Source organism: Schistocerca americana, unplaced genomic scaffold (genome assembly GCF_021461395.2).
Source record: "Schistocerca americana isolate TAMUIC-IGC-003095 unplaced genomic scaffold, iqSchAmer2.1 HiC_scaffold_25, whole genome shotgun sequence".
NCBI classification, from domain to species: domain Eukaryota; kingdom Metazoa; phylum Arthropoda; class Insecta; order Orthoptera; family Acrididae; genus Schistocerca; species Schistocerca americana.
In genome coordinates, this window is record NW_025725961.1 from 1,495,630 (window position 1) to 1,517,993 (window position 22,364).

At 39.2% G+C, this 22,364-nt stretch overlaps 1 protein-coding gene across 1 annotated transcript; it reads left to right on the forward strand.

The window, feature by feature from the left end:
* The first annotated feature begins 14,447 nt into the window (after window positions 1-14,447).
* Window positions 14,448-22,210, forward strand: LOC124576595 (piggyBac transposable element-derived protein 2-like). The gene is made up of 3 exons (XM_047131208.1): window positions 14,448-14,680; window positions 14,789-15,641; window positions 22,199-22,210. Exons 1-3 carry the CDS (start codon window positions 14,448-14,450, stop codon window positions 22,208-22,210), a joined length of 1,098 nt encoding a protein of 365 aa, XP_046987164.1.
* Window positions 22,211-22,364: the final 154 nt, after the last annotated feature.

Consider the following 22,364-nt stretch of genomic DNA (forward strand, 5'->3'; position numbering starts at 1 on the left):
GACACTCTCACTTTCTATGATTTGAACCTCTCTTGTGAGTCCAGTTTTAGATTCCGATGCTTCACCTCAGGTTTACTGTATACCTGGGACCTTCTTATTCACGATTAAGCACAGAAATTGCAACAGGAATTAAATTCAAAAGGCACAGTGCCGACTTAAGTACAAGTGGAGTGAAACTCTAACTTTCTATGTTTTGAACCTCTCCTGTGAGACCTGTTTCAGATTCCGCTGCTTCACTACAGGTTTACTGTATCCGTTGGACCTTCTTATTGACAATGAAACACAGAAATTGCATCCGAATGTAATACAAATGGCACAATGCCGACTTATGTACAAGAGGACTGACTCTCTAACTTTCTATGATTTGAACCTCTCCTGTGAGTCCAGTTTTAGAATCCGATGCTTCACTTCAGGTTTACTGTATCCCTTGGACCTTCTTAGTGACAATGAAACAATGAAATTCCATTGGAATTATATTCAAAAGGCACAATGCCGACATGAGTACAAGAGGACTGACAGTCTAACTTTCTAAGATTTGAACCTCTCCTCCGAGTCCAGTTTTAGATTACGATGCTTCACTTCAGGTTTACTGTATCCCAGGGATCTTCTTATTAACGATAAAGCACAGAAATTGCATCGGAATTAAATTCAAAAGGCACAATGCCGACTTAACTACAAGAGGACTGACACTCTAACTTTCTATGATTTGAACCTCTCCTGTGAGTCCAGTTTTAGATTTCGATGCTTCACTACAGGTTTACTGTATCCGTTGGAGCTTCTTATTGACGATGCAACACAGAAATTGCATCCGAATTTAATACAAAAGGTACAATGCTGACTTAAAAACAAGAGGACTGACACTCTAACTTCCTACGATTTGAACCTCTCCAGTGAGTCTAGTTTTAGATTCCGATGCATCACTTCAGGTTCACTGTTTACCTTGGACCTTCTTATTGACGATGAAACATCGAAATTGCATCGGAATTCAATTCAAGTGGCACAATGCCGACTTACGTAGAAGAGGACTGACACTCCAACTTCCTATGATTTGATCCACTCCTGTGAATCCAATTTGGATTCGGATGCTTCACTTCAGGTTTACTGTATACCATGGGACTTCTTATTGACGATGAATCACAGAAATTGCTTCGGAATTAAATTAAAAGGCACAATGCCGACTTAAGTAAAAGAGGACTGACACTCTAACTTTCTATGATTTGAACCTCCCCTGTGAGTCCAGTTTTAGAATCCGATGCTTCACTTCAGGTTTCCTCTATCCCTTGGACCTTCTTATTGACAATGAAACAGTGAAATTGCATCGGAATTAAATTCAAAAGGCACAATGCCGACTTAAGTACAAGAGGACTGACAGTCTAACTTTCTAAGATTTGAACCTCTCCTCCGAGTCCAGTTTTTGATTCCGATGCTTCGCTTCAGGTTTACTGTATCCCAGAGACCTTCTTATTAACGATGAAGCACAGAAATTGCATCGGAATTAAATTCAAAAGACACAATACCGACTTACCTACTAGAGGACTGACACTCTCACTTTCTATGAATTCAACCTCTCCTCCGGGTCCAGTTTTAGATTACGATGCTTCACTTTAGGTTTACTGTATCCCAGGGATCTTCTTATTAACGATGAAGCACAGAAATTGCATCGGAATTAAATTCAAAAGGCACAATGCCGACTTAACTACAAGAGGATTGACAGTCTAACTTTCTAAGATTTTAACCTCTCCTCCGAGTCCAGTTTTGGATTCCGATGCTTCGCTTCAGGTTTACTGTATCCCAGTGACCTTCTTATTAACATGAAGCACAGAAATTGCATCGGAATTAAATTCAAAAGGCACAATGCCGACATAACTACAAGAGGAGTGACACTCTAACTTTCTATGTTTTGAACCTCTCCTGTGAGTCCAGTTTTAGATTCCGAAGCTCACTTCAGGTTTACTGTATCCCTTGGACCTTCGTATTGACGATGAAACACAGGAATTCCATCGGAATTAAATCCAAAAGGCACAATGCCGACTTATGTACAAGAGGACTGACACTCTAACTTTATATGATTTGAACCTCTCCTGTGAGTCCAGTTTTAGATTCCGATGTTTCACTTCAGGTGTACTGTATACCGTGGACCTTCTTATTGACAATGAAGCACTAAAATTGCATCGGAATTAAATTAAAAAGGCACAGTGCTGACTTAAGTACAAGAGGAGTGACATTCAAACTTTCTATGATTTGAACCTCTCCTGTGAGTCCAGTTTTAGATTCGGATGCTTCACTTCAGGTTCACTGTATACCTTGGACCTTCTTATTGACGATGAATCACTAAAATTGCATCGCAATTAAATTAAAAAGGCACAGTGCTGACTTAAGTACAAGAGGACTGACACTCTCACTCTCTATGATTTGAACCTCTCCTGTGAGTCCAGTTTTCGATTCCGATGCTTCACTTCAGGTTTCGGATATACGTTGGACCTTCTTATTGACGATGAAACACGGAAATTGCATCCGAATTTAATACAATAGGCACAATGCCGACTTAAGTACAAGAGGACTGACACTCTCACTTTCTATGATTTGAACCTCTCCTGTGAGTCCAGATTTAGATTCCGATGCTTCACTTCAGGTTTCCTGTATACCTTGGACCTTCTAGTTGACGATGAAACACAGAAATTGCATCTGAATTAAATACAAAAGGCACAATGCCGACTTAAGTACAAGAGGACTGACACTCTCACTTTCTATGATTTGAACCTCTCCTGTGAGTCCAGTTTTCGATTCCGATGCTTCACTTCAGGTTTTCTGTATACCTTGGACCTTCTAATAGACGATGAAACACAGAAATTTCATCCGAATTTAATTCAAAAGGCACAATGGCGACTAAGCTACAAGAGGACTGACACTCTAACTTTCTATGATTTGAACCTCTCCTGTGAGTCCACTTTTAGATTCGTATGCTCACTTCAGGTTTACTGTATACTTTGGAACTTCTTATTGACGATGAAGCACAGAAATTGCTTCGGAATTAAATTCAAAAGGCACAATGCCGACATAAGTAGCAGAGGACTGACACTCTAACTTTCTATGATTTGAACCTCCACTGTGAGTTCAGTTTTAGATTCCGATGCTTCACTTCAGGTTTACTGTATCCTTTGGACCTTCTTATTGACGATGAATCACAGAAATTGCATCCGAATTTAATACAAAAGGCACAATGCCGACTTAAGTACAAGAGGACTGACACTCTCACTTTCTATGATTAAAACCTCTCCTGTGGGTACAGTTTTAGACTACGATGCTTCACTTCATGTTTCCTGTATACCTTGGACCTTCTTATTGACGATGAAACACAGAAATTTCATCCGAATGAAATTCAAAATGCACAATGCCGACTTAAGTACAAGAGGACTGACACTCTCATTTTCTATGAGTTCAACCTCTCCTGTGAGTCCAGTTTTAGATTCCGATGCTTCACTTCAGGTTTACTGTATACCTTGTACCTTCTTATTGACGATGAAACACAGAAATTGCATCCGACTTTAATACAAAAGGCACAATGCCGACTTAAGTACAAGAGGACTGACACTCTAACTATCTATGATTTGAACCTCCCCTGTGAGTCCAGTTTTTGATTCCGATGATTCACTTTAGGTTTACTGTATCCCTTGGACTTTCTTATTGATGATGAAACACAGAAATTGCATCCGAATTTAATACAAAAGGCACAATGCCGACTTATGTACAAGAGGACTGTCACTCTCACTTTCTATGATTTGAACCTCTCCTGAGAGTCCAGTTTTAGATTCCGATGCTTCACTTCAAGTTCACTGTATACCTTGGACCTTCTTATTGACGATGAAACACAGAAATTGCATCGGAATTACATTCAAAAGGCACAATGCCGACTTAAGAACAAGAGGACTGACACTCTAACTTTCTATGATTTGTGCATCTCCTGTAGTGCAGTTTTAGATTCGGATGCTTCACTTCAGGTTTACTGTATACCTTGGACCTTCTTATTGACGATGAAGCACTGAAATTGCTTCAGAATTATATTTAAAAGGCACAATGCCGACTTAAGTACAAGAGGACTGACACTCTAACTTTCTATGATTTGAACCTCTCCTGTGAGTCAAGTTTTAGATTCCGATGCTTCACTTCAGGGTTAGTGTATCCCTTGGAACTTCTTATTGACGATGAAACACAGATATTGCATCCGAATTTAATAGAAAAGGCACAATGACGTCTGAAGTAGAAAAGGACTGACACTCTAACTTTCTGTGATTTGAACCTCTCCTGTGAGTCCAGTATTAGAGTCCAATGCTTCACTTCAGGTTCACTGTAAACCTTGGACCTTCTTATTGACGATGAAACACAGAAATTGCATCGGAATTAAATTCAAAAGGCACAATGCCCACTTAAGTACAAGAGGACTGACACTCTCACTTTCTATGATTTGAACCTATCCTGTGAGTCCAGTTTTAGCTTCCGATGCTTCTCTTCAGGTCTACCTTATCCCTTGGACCTTCTTATTGACGATGAAGCACAGAAATTGCATCCGAATTTAATACAAAAAGGTACAATGCTGACTTAAAAACGAGAGGACTGACACTCTAAATTCCTACGATTTGAACCTCTCCAGTGAGTCTAGTTTTAGATTCCAATGCCTCACTTCAGGTTCACTGTTTACCTTGGACCTTCTTATTGACGATGAAACATCGAAATTGCATCGGAATTCAATTCAAATGGCACAATGCCGACTTACGTAGAAGAGGACTGACACTCTAACTTTATATGATTTGAACCTCCCCTGTGAGTCCAGTTTTAGATTCCGATGTTTCACTTCAGGTTTATTGTATACCGTGGACCTTCTTAGTGACAATGAAACTCTGAAATTGCATCGGAATTATATTCAAAAGGCACAATGCCGACATAAGTACAAGAGGACTGACACACTAACTTTCTAAGATTTGAACCTCTCCTCCGAGTCCAGTTTTAGATTACGATGCTTCACTTCAGGTTTACTGTATCCCAGGGATCTTCTTATTAACGATGAAGCACAGAAATTGCATCGGAATTAAATTCAAAAGGCACAATGCCGACTTAACTACAAGAGGACTGACACTCTAACTTTCTATGATTTGAACCTCTCCTGTGAGTCCTGTTTTAGATTCCGATTCTTCACTTCAGGTTTACTGTATCCCTTGGACCTTCTTATTGACGATGAAACACAGAAATTGCATCGGAATTAAATTCAAAAGGCACAATGCCGACTTAAGTACAAGAGGACTGACATTCAAACTTTCTATGATTTGAACCTCCCCTGTCAGTCCAGTTTTAGAATCCGATGCTTCACTTCAGGTTTACTCTATCCCTTGGACCTTCTTATTGACAATGAAACACTGAAATTGCATCGGAATTAAATTCAAAAGGCACAATGCCGACTTAAGTACAAGAGGACTGACAGTCTAACTTTCTAAGATTTGAACCTCTCCTCCGAGTCCAGTTTTAGATTCCGATGCTTCACTTCAGGTTTACTGTATCCTTTGGACCTTCTTATTGACGATGAATCACAGAAATTGCATCCGAATTTAATACAAAAGGCACAATGCCGACTTAAGTACAAGAGGACTGACACTCTCACTTTCTATGATTAAAACCTCTCCTGTGGGTACAGTTTTAGATTCCGATGCTTCACTTCATGTTTCCTGTATACCTTGGACCTTCTTATTGACGATGAAACACAGAAATTTCATCCGAATGAAATTCAAAATGCACAATGCCGACTTAAGTACAAGAGGACTGACACTCTCATTTTCTATGAGTTCAACCTCTCCTGTGAGTCCAGTTTTAGATTCCGATGCTTCACTTCAGGTTTACTGTATACCTTGTACCTTCTTATTGACGATGAAACACAGAAATTGCATCCGACTTTAATACAAAAGGCACAATGCCGACTTAAGTACAAGAGGACTGACACTCTAACTATCTATGATTTGAACCTCTCCTGAGAGTCCAGTTTTAGATTCCGATGCTTCACTTCAAGTTCACTGTATACCTTGGACCTTCTTATTGACGATGAAACACAGAAATTGCATCGGAATTACATTCAAAAGGCACAATGCCGACTTAAGAACAAGAGGACTGACACTCTAACTTTCTATGATTTGTTCATCTCCTGTAGTGCAGTTTTAGATTCGGATGCTTCACTTCAGGTTTACTGTATACCTTGGACCTTCTTATTGACGATGAAGCACAGAAATTGCTTCAGAATTATATTTAAAAGGCACAATGCCGACTTAAGTACAGGAGGACTGACACTCTAACTTTCTATGATTTGAACCTCTCCTGTGAGTCAAGTTTTAGATTCCGATGCTTCACTTCAGGGTTAGTGTATCCCTTGGAACTTCTTATTGACGATGAAACACAGATATTGCATCCGAATTTAATAGAAAAGGCACAATGACGTCTGAAGTAGAAAAGGACAGACACTCTAACTTTCTGTGATTTGAACCTCTCCTGTGAGTCCAGTATTAGAGTCCAATGCTTCACTTCAGGTTCACTGTAAACCTTGGACCTTCTTATTGACGATGAAACACAGAAATTGCATCGGAATTAAATTCAAAAGGCACAATGCCCACTTAAGTACAAGAGGACTGACACTCTCACTTTCTATGATTTGAACCTATCCTGTGAGTCCAGTTTTAGCTTCCGATGCTTCTCTTCAGGTCTACTGTATCCCTTGGACCTTCTTATTGACGATGAAGCACAGAAATTGCATCCGAATTTAATACAAAAGGTACAATGCTGACTTAAAAACGCGAGGACTGACACTCTAAATTCCTACGATTTGAACCTCTCTAGTGAGTCTAGTTTTAGATTCCGATGCCTCACTTCAGGTTCACTGTTTACCTTGGACCTTCTTATTGACGATGAAACATCGAAATTGCATCGGAATTCAATTCAAATGGCACAATGCCGACTTACGTAGAAGAGGACTGACACTCTAACTTTATATGTTTTGAACCTCTCCTGTGAGTCCAGTTTTAGATTCCGATGTTTCACTTCGGGTTTATTGTATACCGTGGACCTTCTTAGTGACAATGAAACTCTGAAATTGCATCGGAATTATATTCAAAAGGCACAATGCCGACATAAGTACAAGAGGACTGACACACTAACTTTCTAAGATTTGAACCTCTCCTCCGAGTCCAGTTTTAGATTACGATGCTTCACTTCAGGTTTACTGTATCCCAGGGATCTTCTTATTAACGATGAAGCACAGAAATTGCATCGGAATTAAATTCAAAAGGCACAATGCCGACTTAACTACAAGAGGACTGACACTCTAACTTTCTATGATTTGAACCTCTCCTGTGAGTCCTGTTTTAGATTCCGATGCTTCACTTCAGGTTTACTGTATCCCTTGGACCTTCTTATTGACGATGAAACACAGAAATTGCATCGGAATTAAATTCAAAAGTCACAATGCCGACTTAAGTACAAGAGGACTGACATTCAAACTTTCTATGATTTGAACCTCCCCTGTGAGTCCAGTTTTAGAATCCGATGCTTCACTTCAGGTTTACTCTATCCCTTGGACCTTCTTATTGACAATGAAACACTGAAATTGCATCGGAATTAAATTCAAAAGGCACAATGCCGACTTAAGTACAAGATGACTGACAGTCTAACTTTCTATGTTTTGAACCTCTCCTGTGAGTCCAGTTTTAGATTCCGAAGCTTCACTTCAGGTTTACTGTATCCCTTGGACCTTCGTATTGACGATGAAACACAGGAATTCCATCGGAATTAAATCCAAAAGGCATAATGCCGACTTATGTACAAGAGGACTGACACTCTGACTTTATATGATTTGAACCTCTCCTGTGAGTCCAGTTTTAGATTCCGATGTTTCACTTCAGGTGTACTGTATACCGTGGACCTTCTTATTGACGAAGAAACACAGATATTGCATCCGAATTAAATTCAAAAGGCACAATGGCGACTTAAGTACAAGAGAACTGACTCTCTAACTTTCTATGATTTGAACCTCTCCTGTCAGTCCAGTTTTTGATTCCGATGATTCACTTTAGGTTTACTCTATCTCTTGGACTTTCTTATTGATGATGAAACACAGAAATTGCATCCGAATTTAATACAAATGGCACAATGCCGACTTATGTACAAGAGGACTGACACTCTCACTTTCTATGATTTGAACCTCTCCTGTGAGTCCGGTTTTAGATTCCGATGCTTCACTTCAAGTTCACTGTATACCTTGGACCTTCTTATTGACGATGAAACACAGAAATTGCATCTTAATTACATTCAAAAGGCACAATGCCGACTTAAGAACAAGAGGACTGTTACTCTAACTTTCTATGATCTGTGCATCTCCTGTGAGTCCAGTTTTAGATTCAGATGCTTCACTTCAGGTTTACTGTATACCTTGGACCTTCTTATTGACGATGAATCACTAAAATTGCATCGGAATTAAATTAAAAAGGCACAGTGCTGACTTAAGTACAAGAGGACTGACACTCTCACTCTCTATGATTTGAACCTCTCCTGTAAGTCCAGTTTTAGATTCCGATGCTTCACTTCAGGTTTCGGATATACGTTGGACCTTCTTATTGACGATGAAACATGGAAATTGCATCCGAATTTAATACAATAGGCACAATGCCGACTTAAGTACAAGAGGACTGACACTCTCACTTTCTATGATTTGAACCTCTCCTGTGAGTCCAGTTTTAGATTCCGATGCTTCACTTCAGGTTTCCTGTATACCTTGGACCTTCTAATAGACGATGAAACACAGAAATTTCATCCGAATTAAATTCAAAAGGCACAATGCCGACTAAAGTACAAGAGGACTGACACTCTAACTTTCTATGATTTGAACCTCTCCTGTGAGCCCAGTTTGAAATTCCGATGCTTCACTTCAGGTTTACTGTATCCCTTGGACCTTCTTATTGATGATGAAACACAGAACTTGCATCCGAATTTAATACAAAAGGCACAATGCCGACTTAAGGACAAGAGGACTGACACTCTCACTTCCTACGAATTCAACCTCTCCTGTGAGTCCAGTTTTAGATTCCGATGCTTCGCTTCAGGTTCACTGTATACCATGGACCTTCTTATTGACGATGAAACACAGAAATTGCATCGGAATTAAATTCAAAAGGCACAATGCCGACTTAAGTACAGGAGGACTGACACTCTAACTTTCTATGATTTGAACCTCTCCTGTGAGTCCAGTTTTAGATTTGTATGCTCACTTCAGGTTTACTGTATACTTTGGAACTTCTTATTGACGATGAAGCACAGAAATTGCTTCGGAATTAAATTCAAAAGGCACAATGCCGACATAAGTAGCAGAGGACTGACACTCTAACTTTCTATGATTTGAACCTCCACTGTGAATTCAGTTTTAGATTCCGATGCTTCACTTCAGGTTTACTGTATCCTTTCTACCTTCTTATTGACGATGAATCACAGAAATTGCATCCGCATTTAATACAAAAGGCACAATGCCGACTTAAGTACAAGAGGACTGACACTCTCACTTTCTATGATTAGAACCTCTCCTGTGGGTCCAGTTTTAGATTCCGATGCTTCACTTCATGTTTCCTGTATACCTTGGACCTTCTTATTGACGATGAAACACAGAAATTTCATCCGAATGAAATTCAAAATGCACAATACCGACTTAAGTACAAGAGGACTGACACTCTCACTTTCTATGAGTTCAACCTCTCCTGTGAGTCCAGTTTTAGATTCCGATGCTTCACTTCAGGTTTACTGTATACCTTGTACCTTCTTATTGACGATGAAACACAGAAATTGCATCCGACTTTAATACAAAAGGCACAATGCCGACTTAAGTACAAGAGGACTGACACTCTAACTTTCTATGATTTGAACCTCCCCTGTGAGTCCAGTTTTAGTTTCCAAAGCCTCACTTTAGGTTTACTGTATCCCTGGGACCTTCTTATTGACGATGTAACACAGAAATTGCATCCGAATTTAATACAAAAGGCACAATGCCGACTTAAGTACAAGAGGACTGACACTCTCACTTTCTATGATTTGAACCTGTCCTGTGAGTTTAGTTTTACATTCCGATGCTTCACTTCAGGTTTACTGTATCCCTTGGACCTTCTTTTTGACGATGAAACACAGAAATTGCAACCGAATTTAATACAAAAGGCACAATTCCGACTTAAGTACAAGAGGACTGACACTCTCACTTTCTATGATTTGAACCTCTCCTGTGAGTCCAGTTTTAGATTCCGATGCTTGACTTCAGGTTTTGTCTATACTTTGGCCCTTCTTATTGACGATGAAACACAGAAATTGCATCCGAATTAAATTCAAAAGGCACAATAGCGACTTAAGTACTAGAGAACTGACTCTCTAACTTTCTTTGATTTGAACCTCTCCTGTGAGTCCAGTTTTTGATTCCGATGATTCACTTTAGGTTTACTGTATCCCTTGGACTTTCTTATTGATGATGAAACACAGAAATTGCATCCGAATTTAATACAAAAGGCACAATGCCGACTTATGTACAAGAGGAGTGACACTCTCACTTTCTATGATTTTAACCTCTCCTGAGAGTCCAGTTTTAGATTCCGATGCTTCACTTTAAGTTCACTGTATACCTTGGACCTTCTTATTGACGATGAAACACAGAAATTGCATCGGAATTACATTCAAAAGGCACAATGCAGACTTAAGAACAAGAGGAATGACACTCTAACTTTCTATGATTTGTGCATCTCCTGTGAGTGCAGTTTTAGATTCCGATGCTTCACTTCAGTTTTACTGTATCCCTTGGACATTCTAATTGACGATTAAACACAGAAATTGCATCGGAATTAAATTCATAAGGCACAATGCCGACTTAAGTACAAGAGGACTGACACTCTAACTTTCTATGATTTGAACCTCTCCTGTGAGTCCAGTTTTAGATTCCGACGCTTCACTTCATTTTTACTATATCCCTTTTACCTTCTTATTGACGATGAGGCACAGAAATTATTAAATTCAAAAGGCACATTGCCGACTTAAGTACAAGAGGAGTGTAACTCTAACTCTCTATGATTTAAACCTCTCCTGTGAGTCCAGTTTTAGATTCCGATGCTTCAATTCAGATCTACTGTATCCCTTGGACCTTCTTATTGAAGATGAAACAAAGAAATTGCATCCGAACATAATACAAAAGGCACAATGCCGACTTAAGTACAAGAGGACTGACACTCTCACTTTCTATGATTTGAACGTCTCCTGTGAGTCCAGTTTTAGAATCCGATACTTCACTTCAGGTTTTCTGTATACCTTGGACCATCTTATTGACGATGAAACACAGAAATTGCATCCGAATTTAATACAAAAGGCACAATGCCGACTTAAGTACAAGAGGACTGACACTCTCACTTTCTATGATTTGAACCTCTCCTGCGAGTCCAGTTTTAGATTCCGATGCTTCACTTCAGGTTTCCTGTATACCTTGGACCTTCTTATTGACGAAGAAAGACAGATATTGCATCCGAATTAAATTCAAAAGGCACAATGGCGACTTAAGTACAAGAGAACTGACTCTCTAACTTTCTATGATTTGAACCTCTCCTGTGAGTCCAGTTTTTGATTCCGATGATTGACTTTAGGTTTACTGTATCCCTTGGACTTTCTTATTGATGATGAAACACAGAAATTGCATCCGAATTTCATACAAAAGGCACAATGCAGACTTATGTACGAGAGGACTGACACTCTCACTTTCTATGATTTGAACCTCTCCTGTGAGACCAGTTTTACATTCCGATGCTTCACTTCAGGTTCACTGTATACCTTGGACCTTCTTATTGACGATGAAACACAGAAATTGCATCGGAATTACATTCAAAAGGCACAATGCCGACTTAAGTACAAGAGGACTGACACTCTAACTTTCTATGATTTGAACCTCTCCTGTGAGTCAAGTTTTAGATTCCGACGCTTCACTTCAGGTTTGCTGTATCCCTTTTACCTACTTATTGACGATGAGGCACAGAAATTGCATCGGAATTAAATTCAAAAGGCACATTGCCGACTTAAGTACAAGAGGAGTGAAACTCTAACTTTCTATGATTTGAACCTCTCCTGTGAGTCCAGTTTTAGATTCCGATGCTTCACTACAGGTTTACTGTATCCGTTGGAGCTTCTTATTGACGATGAAACACAGAAATTGCATCCGAATTTAATACAAAAGGCACAATGCCGACTTAAGTACAAGAGGACTGACACTCTCACTTTCTATGATTTGAACCTATCCTGTGAGTCCAGTTTTAGCTTCCGATGCTTCACTTCAGGTCTACTGTATCCCTTGGACCTTCTTATTGACGATGAAGCACAGAAATTGCATCCGAATTTAATACAAAAGGCACAATGCTGTCTTAAGTGCAAGAGGACTGACACTCTAACTTCCTACGATTTGAACCTCTCCAGAGAGTCTAGTTTTAGATTCCGATGCTTCACTTCAGGTTCACTGTTTACCTTGGACCTTCTTATTGACGATGAAACACCGAAATTGCATCGGAATTCAATTCAAAAGGCACAATGCCGACTTAAGTAGAAGAGGACTGACACTCTAACTTTCTATGATTTGATCCTCTCCTGTGAATCCAATTTGGATTCGGATGCTTCACTTCAGGATTACTGTATCCCTTGGACCTTCGTATTGACGATGAAACACAGAAATTCCATCGGAATTAAATTCAAAAGTCATAATGCCGACTTAAGTACAAGAGGACTGACACTCGTAATTTCTATGATTTGAACCTCTCCTGTGAGTCCAGTTTTAGATTCCGATGCTTCACTACATTTTTACTGTATCCGTTGGAGCTTCTTATTGACGATGAAGCACAGAAATTGCATCCGAATTTAATACAAAAGGCACAATGCCGACTTAAGTACAAGAGGACTGACACTCTAACTTTCTATGATTTGAACCACTCCTTTGAGTCCAGTTTTAGATTCAGATGCTTCACTTCAGGTTTAGTGTATCCCTTGGACCTTCTTATTGACGATGAAGCACAAAAATTGCATCGGAATTAAATTCAAAAGGCACAATGCCGACTTAAGTACAAGAGGACTGACACTCTAACTTTCTATGATTTGAACCTCTCCTGTGAGTCCAGTTTTAGAATCCGATGCTTCACTTCAGGTTTACTGTATCCCTTGGACCTTCTTATTGACAATGAAACACTGAAATTGCATCGGAATTAAATTCAAAAGGCACAATGCCGACTTAAGTACAAGAGGACTGACACTCTAACTTTCTAAGATTTGAACCTCTCCTCCGAGTCCAGTTTTAGATTCCGATGCTTCACTTCAGGTTTACTGTATCCCAGGGACCTTCTTATTAACGATGAAGCACAAAAATTGCATCGGAATTAAATTCAAAAGGCACAATGCCGACTTAACCCTTTAATGCATACTGTAGCTGATAAGCTACAGACCTCATTTCTTCGTTTTATTCCATATGGAGAAACATTTTCGATCAAATTCGTTATGTAGCTAAGTGTATACACTCCGCTGCAGTTTCTAGTAGTTCTTCATAGCGATCATAGATGGCAGGACGAGCTGAAGCAGTTCGACAGTGACCTGTGTGGACATACTGCCAAGTGTGTGTTTTGGCGGAAAGTTGAGGTGGGTTTTTGGTGTTTGTGCACTGATTTCTGGTTTTGAAAATTACTTTTTCATTTTGAAAACGTAAGTAGATATGGTGTAAACAGTTAATTCGAGTGTCTTTGCGATAGATTTGAAATGAGGCCTGTTTTTGTGTATGTAGCTTATCAGCTACATTTTTCATTTACTGCATTTCAGGCGCTGACGTAAAAATGTCTCGAAAGAGTCAAGAAGAAATGCTTATGGAATGGTTAGAGATTCCACTAAGCAGTGATGACGATCTTGAGTGTTTCTCTGACGATTCCATTCAAGATGAGACGTATGTTGCTCCAGAATCTGTTGATTGTGATAGTGACAGTAGTGACGAAGAAAGTCAAGTACCAGTAATTAGGACTGAAGATGTTTCTGGAACAAGACAATCTGATGTTATAATGAAGGAATCGACGTCACAGTTGTCTGATAATGCTCTGAAACTGCCATGCAGCAGCAAAAATGTTACCAAAAACAGCAGGAGTGTGGTTTGGAAAGATAAACAGTTCATTATTCCCGAACTGTAGTCAAAATTTCATGGCAATACTTCGTTACTAGAAGAAGTAATAAACTTAAATACTCCATACCAATTCTTCAAACATATATTTCCATCTAAATTGTTTGATCTAATTGTCGAAGAGTCTCATAGATACAGTGTGCAGTGTAATCCTGATAGACCAATAGATTTATCCTGTGATGACATAAAAAAATTTATGGGCATCTGTCTCGTAATGTCAATAGTTCATGTACCTAATACGAGGGATTACTGGGGAGAAGTTACTGGTACTCATCTGATCAAGACAACAATGACAGTGAATCAGTATGAGCATATACGTAAGTTTCTTCACTTCAATGACAACAGTGCAATGATACCCAGGGGTGAAAAAGGTCATGATAGACTCTTCAAGATAAGACCCATAATAGAATTGATGAGATCTCGGTTTCAAACAATACCTGTTGAGGAGTGAGTTTCTGTTGATGAACAGATATGTTCAACAAAGGCTAGAAGTTATTTGAAACAATACATGCCAAACAAGCCTCATAAATATGGATACAAATTATTTGTTATTAGTGGCATATCTGGTTATGCCTACGATTTTGAGATTTTCACTGGAGATGAAAATAAACCAGAAAAAAGAGTGACTGGGGAGGAAGACTTGGGAGCAAGCGCAAATGTTGTAGTTCGACTCAGTAGGATACTACCAAGAAATATGAACCACAAACTGTACTGTGACAATTATTACACAAGTCTGCCACTGCTTGTATGGTTACATAAACAAGGAATTTACTCACTTGGGACAGTCAGAAGAAACAGAGTGCCAGACTGCAAGCTCCCTTCAGAAGCTGAGCTGAAGAAAATGGCACGAGGTGCATCAGTAGAGCGTGTCGCAACAGTGGATGGTGTCGACATATCAAATGTAGTGTGGAAAGATAACAAGAGTGTGATGTTGCTTTCTACACTTGCTGGACAGCAGCCTATTCATGAAGCAGGGAGGTATGACAAAAAAACAAAGTCAAGAACAACAATACCTTGTCCACAAATAATTAAACTCTACAATAAACATATGGGAGGTGTTGACCTTCTTGACAGCATAATGGGTCGACATAAAATTCTTGTGAAAAGTCGAAAATGGTATATAAGATTGTTTTACCATCTCCTGGACATGGGAGTAGTCAATTCCTGGCTGTTGTATAGGAGAGTAGCAGAAACCAAAGGGATTAAGAGAACTATGAAACTCTCCGAATTTCGAATGGAAATTGCTCCCTGTTTGTGTCGCTCAGGTCATACTTCAGCAAAACGTGGAAGGCCAAGTAATGAACTCGAAAACCAAATACAAGCTAAGAAGACAAAGGGGCCCACAGCACATGTACCTCCACAAGATGTAAGGCTGGATGAAGTAGGTCACCTGCCTTCGTACTTGCAAGTGAGACAGAGGTGCAAAATGCCAGGATGCAAGGGTTTTTCCTGGGTTCAGTGTAATAAATGTGCAGTTGCATTGTGTTTGCACAAACAAAAGAACTGTTTTCAAACATTTCATGTAAAGTGATTATCACATGCTTGGGTACAAACCTGTTGGAACTAGATACCTTATTGTTCATATACAAAAGTGAATAAAATATACAATAAATGCTCAATATTTACAACATTAATGTCCTATTTATTATTTTAGGATTTTCCCTTCCTATTCAAAGTATTTAATCATAATCAACAATTAAGTTACGAGAGATTTGGTCAAAATTGAGGGAGCAAAATAAGCACATTTATTGTGGCTCATAAGGTGTTAACTCAAAATGTAGCTGATCAGCTACAAAGCGATTTTCAACAATAGTGCCTTGTTAATTTAATTAAAAAAATTTTCAATATTTTTTTCGAAATGTAAGCACTATAAACTAAACATGGTAATTTTTACAGCTTGAAATAAAAAATCATGCATTTAAGGGTTAACTACAAGAGGACTGACACTCTAACTTTCTATGATTGGAACCACACCTGTGATTCCAGTTGTAGATTCCGATGCTTCACTTCAGGTTTACTGTATTCTTTGGACCTTCTGATTGACGATGAAAAACAGAATTTGCATAAGAATTTAATACAAAAGACACAATGCCGACTTAAGTACAAGAGGACTGACACTCTAACTTTCTATGATTTGAACCTCTCCTGTGAGTCCAGTTTCAGATTCCGAAGCTTCACTTCAGGTTTACTGTATCCCTTGGACCTTCGTACTGACGATGAAACACAGGAATTCCATCGGAATTAAATCCAAAAGGCACAATGCCGACTTAAGTACAAGGGGGCTGACACTCTAACTTTATATGACTTGAACCTCTCCTGTGAGTCCAGTTTTAGATTCCGAGGTTTCACTTCAGGTTTACTGTATACCTTGGACCTTCTTATTGACGATGAAGCACTGAAATTGCATCGGAATTATATTAAAAAGGCACAGTGCTGACTTAAGTACAAGAGGAGTGACACTCTAACTTTCTATGATTTGAACCTCTCCTGTGAGTCCAGTTTTAGATTCCGATGCTTCACTTCAGGTTCACTGTATACCTTGGACCTTCATATTGACGATGAAGCACAGAAATTGCTTCGGAATTAAATTCAAAAGGCACAATGCCGACTTAAGTAGCAGAGGACTGACACTCTAACTTTCTATGATTTGAACCTCTCCTGTGAGTCAAGTTTTAGATTCCGACGCTTCACTTCAGGTTTGCTGTATCCCTTTTACCTACTTATTGACGATGAGGCACAGAAATTGCATCGGAATTAAATTCAAAAGGCACATTGCCGACTTAAGTACAAGAGGAGTGAAACTCTAACTTTCTATGATTTGAACCTCTCCTGTGAGTCCAGTTTTAGATTCCGATGCTTCACTACAGGTTTACTGTATCCGTTGGAGCTTCTTATTGACGATGAAACACAGAAATTGCATCCGAATTTAATACAAAAGGCACAATGCCGACTTAAGTACAAGAGGACTGACACTCTCACTTTCTATGATTTGAACCTATCCTGTGAGTCCAGTTTTAGCTTCCGATGCTTCACTTCAGGTCTACTGTATCCCTTGGACCTTCTTATTGACGATGAAGCACAGAAATTGCATCCGAATTTAATACAAAAGGCACAATGCTGTCTTAAGTGCAAGAGGACTGACACTCTAACTTCCTACGATTTGAACCTCTCCAGAGAGTCTAGTTTTAGATTCCGATGCTTCACTTCAGGTTCACTGTTTACCTTGGACCTTCTTATTGACGATGAAACACCGAAATTGCATCGGAATTCAATTCAAAAGGCACAATGCCGACTTAAGTAGAAGAGGACTGACACTCTAACTTTCTATGATTTGATCCTCTCCTGTGAATCCAATTTGGATTCGGATGCTTCACTTCAGGATTACTGTATCCCTTGGACCTTCGTATTGACGATGAAACACAGAAATTCCATCGGAATTAAATTCAAAAGTCATAATGCCGACTTAAGTACAAGAGGACTGACACTCGTAATTTCTATGATTTGAACCTCTCCTGTGAGTCCAGTTTTAGATTCCGATGCTTCACTACATTTTTACTGTATCCGTTGGAGCTTCTTATTGACGATGAAGCACAGAAATTGCATCCGAATTTAATACAAAAGGCACAATGCCGACTTAAGTACAAGAGGACTGACACTCTAACTTTCTATGATTTGAACCTCTCCTGTGAGACCAGTTTTACATTCCGATGCTTCACTTCAGGTTCACTGTATACCTTGGACCTTCTTATTGACGATGAAACACAGAAATTTCATCCGAATGAAATTCAAAATGCACAATACCGACTTAAGTACAAGAGGACTGACACTCTCACTTTCTATGAGTTCAACCTCTCCTGTGAGTCCAGTTTTAGATTCCGATGCTTCACTTCAGGTTTACTGTATACCTTGTACCTTCTTATTGACGATGAAACACAGAAATTGCATCCGACTTTAATACAAAAGGCACAATGCCGACTTAAGTACAAGAGGACTGACACTCTAACTTTCTATGATTTGAACCTCCCCTGTGAGTCCAGTTTTAGTTTCCAAAGCCTCACTTTAGGTTTACTGTATCCCTGGGACCTTCTTATTGACGATGTAACACAGAAATTGCATCCGAATTTAATACAAAAGGCACAATGCCGACTTAAGTACAAGAGGACTGACACTCTCACTTTCTATGATTTGAACCTGTCCTGTGAGTTTAGTTTTACATTCCGATGCTTCACTTCAGGTTTACTGTATCCCTTGGACCTTCTTTTTGACGATGAAACACAGAAATTGCAACCGAATTTAATACAAAAGGCACAATTCCGACTTAAGTACAAGAGGACTGACACTCTCACTTTCTATGATTTGAACCTCTCCTGTGAGTCCAGTTTTAGATTCCGATGCTTGACTTCAGGTTTTGTCTATACTTTGGCCCTTCTTATTGACGATGAAACACAGAAATTGCATCCGAATTAAATTCAAAAGGCACAATAGTGACTTAAGTACTAGAGAACTGACTCTCTAACTTTCTTTGATTTGAACCTCTCCTGTGAGTCCAGTTTTTGATTCCGATGATTCACTTTAGGTTTACTGTATCCCTTGGACTTTCTTATTGATGATGAAACACAGAAATTGCATCCGAATTTAATACAAAAGGCACAATGCCGACTTATGTACAAGACGACTGACACTCTCACTTTCTATGATTTTAACCTCTCCTGAGAGTCCAGTTTTAGATTCCGATGCTTCACTTCAAGTTCACTGTATACCTTGGACCTTCTTATTGACGATGAAACACAGAAATTGCATCGGAATTACATTCAAAAGGCACAATGCAGACTTAAGAACAAGAGGAATGACACTCTAACTTTCTATGATTTGTGCATCTCCTGTGAGTGCAGTTTTAGATTCCGATGCTTCACTTCAGTTTTACTGTATCCCTTGGACATTCTAATTGACGATTAAACACAGAAATTGCATCGGAATTAAATTCATAAGGCACAATGCCGACTTAAGTACAAGAGGACTGACACTCTAACTTTCTATGATTTGAACCTCTCCTGTGAGTCCAGTTTTAGATTCCGACGCTTCACTTCATTTTTACTATATCCCTTTTACCTTCTTATTGACGATGAGGCACAGAAATTATTAAATTCAAAAGGCACATTGCCGACTTAAGTACAAGAGGAGTGTAACTCTAACTCTCTATGATTTAAACCTCTCCTGTGAGTCCAGTTTTAGATTCCGATGCTTCAATTCAGATCTACTGTATCCCTTGGACCTTCTTATTGAAGATGAAACAAAGAAATTGCATCCGAACATAATACAAAAGGCACAATGCCGACTTAAGTACAAGAGGACTGACACTCTCACTTTCTATGATTTGAACGTCTCCTGTGAGTCCAGTTTTAGATTCCGATACTTCACTTCAGGTTTTCTGTATACCTTGGACCATCTTATTGACGATGAAACACAGAAATTGCATCCGAATTTAATACAAAAGGCACAATGCCGACTTAAGTACAAGAGGACTGACACTCTCACTTTCTATGATTTGAACCTCTCCTGCGAGCCCAGTTTTAGATTCCGATGCTTCACTTCAGGTTTCCTGTATACCTTGGACCTTCTTATTGACGAAGAAAGACAGATATTGCATCCGAATTAAATTCAAAAGGCACAATGGCGACTTAAGTACAAGAGAACTGACTCTCTAACTTTCTATGATTTGAACCTCTCCTGTGAGTTCAGTTTTTGATTCCGATGATTGACTTTAGGTTTACTGTATCCCTTGGACTTTCTTATTGATGATGAAACACAGAAATTGCATCCGAATTTCATACAAAAGGCACAATGCAGACTTATGTACGAGAGGACTGACACTCTCACTTTCTATGATTTGAACCTCTCCTGTGAGACCAGTTTTACATTCCGATGCTTCACTTCAGGTTCACTGTATACCTTGGACCTTCTTATTGACGATGAAACACAGAAATTGCATCGGAATTACATTCAAAAGGCACAATGCCGACTTAAGTACAAGAGGACTGACACTCTAACTTTCTATGATTTGAACCTCTCCTGTGAGTCAAGTTTTAGATTCCGACGCTTCACTTCAGGTTTGCTGTATCCCTTTTACCTACTTATTGACGATGAGGCACAGAAATTGCATCGGAATTAAATTCAAAAGGCACATTGCCGACTTAAGTACAAGAGGAGTGAAACTCTAACTTTCTATGATTTGAACCTCTCCTGTGAGTCCAGTTTTAGATTCCGATGCTTCACTACAGGTTTACTGTATCCGTTGGAGCTTCTTATTGACGATGAAACACAGAAATTGCATCCGAATTTAATACAAAAGGCACAATGCCGACTTAAGTACAAGAGGACTGACACTCTCACTTTCTATGATTTGAACCTATCCTGTGAGTCCAGTTTTAGCTTCCGATGCTTCACTTCAGGTCTACTGTATCCCTTGGACCTTCTTATTGACGATGAAGCACAGAAATTGCATCCGAATTTAATACAAAAGGCACAATGCTGTCTTAAGTGCAAGAGGACTGACACTCTAACTTCCTACGATTTGAACCTCTCCAGAGAGTCTAGTTTTAGATTCCGATGCTTCACTTCAGGTTCACTGTTTACCTTGGACCTTCTTATTGACGATGAAACACCGAAATTGCATCGGAATTCAATTCAAAAGGCACAATGCCGACTTCAGTAGAAGAGGACTGACACTCTAACTTTCTATGATTTGATCCTCTCCTGTGAATCCAATTTGGATTCGGATGCTTCACTTCAGGATTACTGTATCCCTTGGACCTTCGTATTGACGATGAAACACAGAAATTCCATCGGAATTAAATTCAAAAGTCATAATGCCGACTTAAGTACAAGAGGACTGACACTCGTAATTTCTATGATTTGAACCTCTCCTGTGAGTCCAGTTTTAGATTCCGATGCTTCACTACATTTTTACTGTATCCGTTGGAGCTTCTTATTGACGATGAAGCACAGAAATTGCATCCGAATTTAATACAAAAGGCACAATGCCGACTTAAGTACAAGAGGACTGACACTCTAACTTTCTATGATTTGAACCACTCCTTTGAGTCCAGTTTTAGATTCAGATGCTTCACTTCAGGTTTAGTGTATCCCTTGGACCTTCTTATTGACGATGAAGCACAAAAATTGAATCGGAATTAAATTCAAAAGGCACAATGCCGACTTAAGTACAAGAGGACTGACACTCTAACTTTCTATGATTTGAACCTCTCCTGTGAGTCCAGTTTTAGAATCCGATGCTTCACTTCAGGTTTACTGTATCCCTTGGACCTTCTTATTGACAATGAAACACTGAAATTGCATCGGAATTAAATTCAAAAGGCACAATGCCGACTTAAGTACAAGAGGACTGACACTCTAACTTTCTAAGATTTGAACCTCTCCTCCGAGTCCAGTTTTAGATTCCGATGCTTCACTTCAGGTTTACTGTATCCCAGGGACCTTCTTATTAACGATGAAGCACAAAAATTGCATCGGAATTAAATTCAAAAGGCACAATGCCGACTTAACCCTTTAATGCATACTGTAGCTGATAAGCTACAGACCTCATTTCTTCGTTTTATTCCATATGGAGAAACATTTTCGATCAAATTCGTTATGTAGCTAAGTGTATACACTCCGCTGCAGTTTCTAGTAGTTCTTCATAGCGATCATAGATGGCAGGACGAGCTGAAGCAGTTCGACAGTGACCTGTGTGGACATACTGCCAAGTGTGTGTTTTGGCGGAAAGTTGAGGTGGGTTTTTGGTGTTTGTGCACTGATTTCTGGTTTTGAAAATTACTTTTTCATTTTGAAAACGTAAGTAGATATGGTGTAAACAGTTAATTCGAGTGTCTTTGCGATAGATTTGAAATGAGGCCTGTTTTTGTGTATGTAGCTTATCAGCTACATTTTTCATTTACTGCATTTCAGGCGCTGACGTAAAAATGTCTCGAAAGAGTCAAGAAGAAATGCTTATGGAATGGTTAGAGATTCCACTAAGCAGTGATGACGATCTTGAGTGTTTCTCTGACGATTCCATTCAAGATGAGACGTATGTTGCTCCAGAATCTGTTGATTGTGATAGTGACAGTAGTGA

Bases quoted from the DNA above. Each gene is read 5' to 3' on its own strand.
- LOC124576595 (XM_047131208.1), top strand. From the start codon at position 14,448: ATGTCAATAGTTCATGTACCTAATACGAGGGATTACTGGGGAGAAGTT. The intron at 14,681-14,788 runs GTGAGTTTCTGT...ATTTGTTATTAG, and splicing joins CAAACAATACCTGTTGAGGA to TGGCATATCTGGTTATGCCT.